Source organism: Dysidea avara, chromosome 8 (genome assembly GCF_963678975.1).
Source record: "Dysidea avara chromosome 8, odDysAvar1.4, whole genome shotgun sequence".
Lineage (NCBI taxonomy): Eukaryota > Metazoa > Porifera > Demospongiae > Dictyoceratida > Dysideidae > Dysidea > Dysidea avara.
The window spans coordinates 10,057,938-10,066,090 of NC_089279.1; the positions used below are offsets into that span (position 1 = coordinate 10,057,938).

Genomic DNA, 8,153 nt, shown 5'->3' on the forward strand with positions numbered 1-8,153 from the left:
ATACCATTGTCTATGAAAAGTGCATGTCATGGATATAGATCACCATAACTATACAATAGCCAGACCACCACTTTGTCCACACACACACACAAAAGAAAAGTAGTAGCTTGGCTGCACAAGACTATAGCCTAGTAACTCTAGATCCAATAGAGAAGTCAAATAAAATTAGAGCATAATACCAAACTGCCAAATGAATAATTATTTCAGTGGCTAACAATTATTACTTAAAAGTCGCTCCTGAGCTAGTTACATAATCTATAATCTATCCAAAAGAATAAATTTTGTTAGCATGTACACAATATGAGATAAAAGCTTGAGCATATTAAAAATTATGAACATAATCAGTTAAAATTTGAGCATTGCTGCATAGCATATATATAATAATTAAAATAGCTAGGTGGGATTAAAACTGAGCTAAGGCTGGCCCTACCACTCAGTGAGGAGGAAGACATCTTCAATTATAAGACAATTATAATTATACTACATACAGCCTAGGAAAGTGATAAGTAGAAACTTGAACATCCTGACCACCTGATAGACTCCTGTAAGCAATCGAGTGTTAATCGGATGACTGCAGGTTCGAGGCTTCCCAGGTTCAGTCATGGATTTTTCTCCTTTCTCCACCTTTTCAAACACACTTTCTGTAACAACTATAAACAGGCTGTAGGACCAGGTGTCCTACAGACCTTCAGCACTTGTGCTGTAAAGCCTTTATAAAATTAATAAACCAGGGGCCTATAGTCAGCACTGACAGCCACAGTGTGGTCAGTACAATAGAAAGGGAAGAAAAGTCAGCTCAGATCAGGAGATCCACTAGGATGACTGCCCAGGTCCAGTCATGGATTTTTTTCTTCATTCTCCTACTAGTCAAACATACTTAGTGAAGTTAATATAAACATCTTAGGCCTTTATAAGGCCTTCTGGTATACAGGCTCTGCCTTTACCAAGTACTATAATCATAATCAGTGTTGGGAGTAACGCGCTACTTATGTAACGCGTTACGTAATATTATTACTTTTGTGGTAACAAAGTAATATAACGAAATACGCTATAAAAACAGGTAATATAACTCAAGTTACTTTACTTGCAAGTGTAACGCGTTACATAAGTAATATAGTTACTGTAACGAATCTAATATTACGTAATATTATTACTAAAAGTAACGAAGTTACTAATCTCGTTAGTAACCCACTGAGTAACGCCTAGCCACAACGAAGTAATGAAGCCTACTAAGTGAGGCTTATTCACCAGCTACTTACTTATATCAAGACTTGCACATGTCCAACAACGCAATCGTGTCACGTGATAAGGTGGTAGTTTCACACGTGACAGCTTAAGGCTATGGACACAAAGTAATATAATATGTAATATTATTACAGTTACTTTATTTTATGGGTAATATGTAACTGTAACTAATGTGTAACTTGCCCAACACTGATCATAATAATGACTGGATCTAGCTACAGAGTGTATGATGATAAAGCTACTATGATATGGGTGAACTGATCTGGCCGGTGACCCATCAGTCAGATTACGTGGGTAGATAATCTATGCAGCCGAGCCTCACAGCCCTTGCAATCTAGGCATACATGAAGAAGTCACGGATACACTAAAGATAGGCGAAGTCTAATTAAGAGGCAGTAGTCGAAATAGTGGGTTACAGTGTGTTATCCGGAAAAATCCGGCTGAGCACGAATGAAATCGCTCAATCAGACAATGGAAACCGGCGTGGTCGAATTAGAACGGATAAACCTAGCGAAAGTTACTAGCACCGACAAAGTAATAGGCAGAGGGTCTTATGGAAGAGTCATTGAAGTGTGCGTTCACGGAACCTTGTGTGCTGCCAAAGAAGTTCACTCCAACTTCGTAGACGATGTTTCAACTCAGGAATTTGAGAGAACTAAGGAAACGTTTCTTGCTGAATGTGTCAACGCTAGTCGAATACTTCATCCTAACTTGGTGCAGGTACTGGGTATCCATTATCCTACTCCTGAAGCTAAACTACCATGGCTTGTAATGGAATTGATGGAATTCAGTCTAAAAGATTTTTTGCAACGAAATGTCGAACAAAACAAAATACCCCTTTACACGAAGTTATCCATTTTGGTTGATATTTCTCAAGGACTGGAGTTTCTGCATGATCAGGGTATTATCCACAGAGACCTCTCCTCCAATAATGTGCTTCTCACAAAGCACGTTGTAGCTAAAATCGGTGATCTTGGAGTAGCCAAAGCGATAGAGCAAAATTTAATAAAGACACATACACAGGTACCTGGCACACCTCATTTCATGCCACCTGAGGCTCTCTCAGTCAAACCACGATATGGAAAGCCGGTCGATGTTTTCTCAGTGGGTTGTGTTGCTCTGCACACTATGTCTCACCAGTGGCCTATACCAAAAGATCAAGTGCAACTAGATTCATCGTATGCTATGAAACCTATTTCAGAGGTAGATAGGAGGGAAGAGTATTTATCATGGTGTAATCCAGATGCTTTGAGACAACTAGTAGAGAAGTGTTTGCATAATAATCCGAACTATCGGCCTACAATCTCTATTGTCTGTGCAGATCTGAAGAAGCTAAGAGCCGATGTAGAGAGCCAAGTTCCCTTAGCTAAATCTAATACTGTTGAACTTCTTGATGTAGTCCAACAAGGTGAAGTAAATGTTCAAAGCTTAAATAAAGAAATCAAAACACAAATTGGTAACACAGAAGAGAAGGTATTGGAGCTAGAGAATGTATTAGTTAAGCTGCAGCAGTTGTATCATTCACAGCAGGAAAATAATACAGCTTTAGAACAGCAAAATCATCAAAATATTCATGAAAATATTGAAGTTCTCACTTTAATTGTTGAAAAATGGAAACAAGAATTAGCTGCTTTATTAAAGTGTGACCAGTTTCAGAATTTATCAGAACAACACAAAATGTTACCAAACCAGGATCATGTAAGGCATAACTATGTAACACAACCATAAATGTGACTTGTAATCATTGCATGCATCAAATATGCTACAAGTTAAAATACACAAGTATGATAAAAAGACTCTTGCGGTACCGCTCAAATGTAAACATCGTCTCACGGGAGTGCGTGTGATCAAAAACTTGCTATGTAAAGGGTGTGGCACAAGTTTCGCTTGTGAATATTCATTTGAGCGGTACTGTAAATGCAGGGGTGCATTCAGAATTTGTCACCAAGTTAGTAGACACATAAATCTGGAGACATAACCTTCTCTCCAAAAAAAAGCAATGTCACTCAAAAACCACCCTTCCTTCATGGCAACTTGGCAGCATTGGCTTAACGAAGCTCACATGAGTCCTCAGAGCAATCCAAAATACTTTCAATGAATTTCTATGGTAGAATTTTAATGTGGTCAAATTAATAATGACGACTTAACTAACTGATTCCTTTAGCCAAGCACAATGCCATGTGGCACTGCTATCAGTGCTAAGGAATGTGTTAATGAGAAACAGAGGTAGTACACATATATGAAAGGAGTATATTTTTATATGCTACCTCCATTTCTCATTTATGCATTCTAGAAATCAACAGATTTCTTTCTTTAATGAAGTTGTCTTCTTTGCTGTAATAAAGTAACATATTATGGGATTGATTTTGCACATTACTTTTGTCAATATAATAACATTAATTATAAACTGTGGACTTGGAAATGAAGGTATATAGTTTGCTATTTTATTCAGTGAAGAAAGTCACTGGGGCTAGTTGTTTTGATTGATAATGGACACCTGGCTCCCACATAGCACATAAAGTGGATTTGCCCAGTAAGCATATTCATGACTAGCTTATTCACGTGTAAAGGAAGTACTTTGGTGCATTTAATGTTTTGGTTTTCTATGCTTAATTCACTCATAATTGAAGCTTTTTGAATGATGTCATTACACTCACAGTTGAAGTTTTCTGCATGATCGTGTTACTTACTTTCAGCCCCAGTATCACCTCGTTACCCTTATGTCACAATCAAACTTCAATATAAATACACTCGCAAAGCATGCCTGCAGTTTACTTGTGGTTTGCCTGGTGCATACGGGACTAACCCTCAGTCCTGCAGCCCTCATTGTATATGTCAAGCACATCACTCATGCTCATTGTGCTACTGTACATAGGGAAATTTTATAAATAGTAAGGATGATTACTACCCACACAAAAATAGCCAAGCTGTGAAAAAGACAAGGCCTTCAAAAGCCTGGGTATAAAAAGAAAAGTGGTGACAGCCAAGAAATGGCTGCAATGATGTTAATGCTAATAAATTTTAACAATGCAAAGAAATGGCTGCAATGATGTTAATGCTTATAAATTTTAACACATGCATTGTTAAAATTTATTAGCATTAACATCATTGCAGCCATTTCTTGGCTGCCACTTTTGATTTGATTTCACAACTTTTTATACCCAAGCCTTTTAAGGCTGCACCTTTTTTCACAGCTTGGCTGTTTTTGTGCGGATATCACTTCTTTTTGTAATTGCAAGTTCTAAAGCCAGCCTATGGTTGGCCTTGACACTCCTTATAACTCGCCTTTGTCATTACAGGAATTGTTGAAGACTCTGAAGAACTGAATTCTGAAGGTGCGAAGATAGCTGGGCAAATTCGACTCATAGGAGATACTCGACTCACTGGAGATGTCCTTAAGTTTCCACAAGAGAAATAATTAATTACCATTCAAGCGCTATCAAGCTATAGAAAACGGAACTTTCTTGGTTAATTGCCGCCCACCCGCACCAGCTGTACTTGGCCGCAGTACTCTAATAAAGCAGACATTCTTTCTGAGCACTAAATATAGAATGTTCTAGAATTTCCACTAACAGATCTACAAGTTATCATTCTAATGTAGGAACTTTCATTTATAAGGTAGAAATTAAGTGAGGTGAACAACTGATAGCAGTGGCAGAGTGGTAAGGGCTTGGGCATATAACTATACGTAGGTGTGAAGGTTCCTGGTTTGAAACCTTGAGAAATGTTTTGTTTGACTTTTTGTGCAGGTTTTTTTTTGCATTTCAGTGACTGTTCTATTAGAGTATCTTGATCACGCTACATGTTTGATTTTGCTTTATATCTCCATAGCTAATACTCTCAGTACTTTCAAACCACAAAAGATTTGCACTATGATAGTAGCTTCGTTTTCAAGTTATTCCATCAATTGGATTACTCTGTAGGCATGACAACAAAATTGTATAATTTTCAAAATCGTGCGTAATTCTGTTATTCTTAGTTTGATCTGTATGAAAATTGGGCTGTGAATGTGCTGCATTATGGTCTTACTGTCCTCCAAATTTGAAGTTAATTGACTAAAGCATGCGTGAGCAGGGCCTGCCAAGAGGATTTAGGAGGCCCAGGGCAAATTTAGAATGTGGGGGCCCTATAACCCATAATTTTCAATAAAGAAAAACAGACAAAAGGACATTACAAGAACAAGCTTAGTCAACTAGCTACTAAACTACAACTAAAAGCAAACTAGCTGATAAGCGATAAGCTTATATTGACAGTTTTAGCATGTAATCAAGCTAGGGGTTTCCCCTGAGAAATTTTTGAAAATTAAATTCTCTGAGATTGATTATGAGAGCAATTTTACAAGAACAAACTTATAGCTAACTTTTTACTAGCTACATCTGTACTAGACTACAAGCTACTAACTGATAAGCTTATTGACAGTTTTAGCATGCAAAGCATGCCAACCTAGGGGGGTCTGGGAAATTCTCTCCAGGAAATTTTTGAAAATTCACCACTGAATGTACCAAGGTTTCATCTGAGTTGCTGTTAATGAAAATGGCAAACATATGGAGGAGATGGTGGTACTAACACCCATAATTTGTTGGTACATGTACAGATTGCTGATCATTAGCAGAAGCAGTACTGTCTATTATATTGCATATCTCTAACTCTGACACCTAAGGAATCGTGGCAATTACTGTAAAATGTGCGTATGGGGGAAATCCTAGGGATTCAGACATACCATATTTTTAGCACATCATTTCATTCATTACTTGTAGCACGCAAGAAATCATTATCACGATTCACAATCGAGTTGAATGTTTTGTGCACTAGCAACTCTTGGTGATACCACATATAGTAGCGCACAGTAAGATAACTTGGGATGCGTGTCATTTACTGGTAAGCTTGTGATGGAAGTCTATAAAAAAACAGTGCGTCCTAATAATTGTTCAATGAGGGATTAAATTTGCACGTAAGGTGTTGTTTCTACATTTTCTATTATTAGTACAATCAAGAGTATATAATAGAAACCAAGAATGTCGAATGGTGTATTAGCTCATGATTAATGATTATTTCAAGTAACATGGATATTTCAGTAATTGTTCGTTTATATTGCCATTAAGGGTTGTTGTATTTAGCCCAATTCGGCCACTAAACCAAGTGAAAACATGATAATGTTAAAGGGAAATACCTATGTTAAAGTTCTGGCACTGCCAAGTAGATCCCTGAAGGAACGGCTACACACTCGTTTGTGAAATCCTAGTTTTAGCGAGCTGGAGTTATCTTGGGTCCTTACTACACTTTCCTTGTACAATAACTGTTGATTACTTGGTTGAATAACATGGAAAACTGGTGAACAAAGACCCGCTGCCACGTACGCTTACCATTTCAACCATTACTGAAATATCCATGTTACTTCACACAATCATTAATCATGGGGTAATACACCCATTCGATACTCTTGGTTTCTATTATATACTCTTAGTATAATAGTGATTGCTATTAAGGGATAAATTCTTACTAAAAGCCTATCATATTGCAGAGAACTTTTTGAGTGGGATCATTTCTTTGTTACAGAGGAAATATACTCAGAAGAAAGTGGAGGTGGCTCACACAGATGAAAAGGCACATAAGAAAGGATCCCTGTTGTGCATCACAGTTCTTGTGTTAATAGTGGCAGTTCTCTTTGGTGTGTACCGGCAATCTGAATCTAATAATAATTGCAAGCAGCAATGTGATTGGCTGGCACAACAGAAAATACAGCTAGATGATGATAATAAGTGGTTAAAATCAACAAATAAACAGTTAACTGATGACAATGAACAACTGAAGTCAGCAAACAAACAATTAGATGATGACAATCAACAGCTAAAGGCAACAAACAAACAATTAGATGATGAGAATAAACAGCTAAAGACAACAAACAAACAACTAGATGATGACAATCAACAGCTGAAGGCAACAAACAAACAATTAGATGATGAGAATAAACAGCTAAAGACAACAAACAAACAACTAGATGACGACAATCAACAGCTAAAGGCAACAAACAAACAATTAGATGATGAGAATAAACAGCTAAAGACAACAAACAAACAACTAGATGATGACAATAAACAGCTAAAGACAACAAACAAACAATTAGATGATGAGAATAAACAGCTAAAGACAACAAACAAACAAGTAGATGATGACAATAAACAATTAAAGACAACAAACAAACAATTAGATGATGACAATAAACAATTAAAGACAGCAAACAAACAATTAGATGATGACAATAAACAGCTAAAGACAACAAACAAACGATTAGATGATGACAATAAACAATTAAAGACAACAAACAAACAATTAGATGATGGCAATAAACAGCTGATGTCATTAAACAAGCAGCTGACTGATGATAACGAGCAACTAAAGTTAACTAATAAACAGTTGCATGATGAACTGCAAAATGTACATCCACATGGACCACCCAGAAGGATGCACCATGGAAGACATGGCCATGGGAAGCGACATTGTCATGGACACTGAACTTGTAATTGTTTGTGTGAATACCAATTATAGTATTATTAATCAGTCACTATATGGCTTGACATGTATAGTCAAGCTTGTCTGGAATTGCAGCAAATGGTGTGTTAATAGCATACAGTGGTGACAATATAGATCAGTGAAACCTGAAGGTGACAAACAGAGTAAGCTTATATAACATGGATTGAAAATATAGGTATTTTAAGCACAGAATTAATATTAAACCACTCATTCACTGTCAGTGTGCACATAGCTCAAATCAAGCTTAGGGATGCATTTGCTATTTTTATCCAAGATAACACTTGTGATGGGAAAGGGAAAAACTATAATATAGAGATTTCTAGCTGTTATTTCATCAACATGAATTCCATAAAACATCCAAAGAGGGTGCAAACTAT

At 36.8% G+C, this 8,153-nt stretch overlaps 1 protein-coding gene across 1 annotated transcript; it reads left to right on the forward strand.

Moving 5' to 3' along the window:
• Positions 1-1,678: 1,678 nt before the first annotated feature.
• Positions 1,679-7,880, forward strand: LOC136264170 (probable serine/threonine-protein kinase kinX). Its single transcript, XM_066058877.1, has 2 exons — positions 1,679-2,943; positions 6,802-7,880. The coding sequence occupies exons 1-2, from the start codon at positions 1,696-1,698 to the stop codon at positions 7,756-7,758; spliced, it is 2,205 nt and encodes a 734-aa protein (XP_065914949.1). The 5' UTR covers positions 1,679-1,695; the 3' UTR covers positions 7,759-7,880.
• The last annotated feature ends 273 nt before the right edge of the window (positions 7,881-8,153 follow it).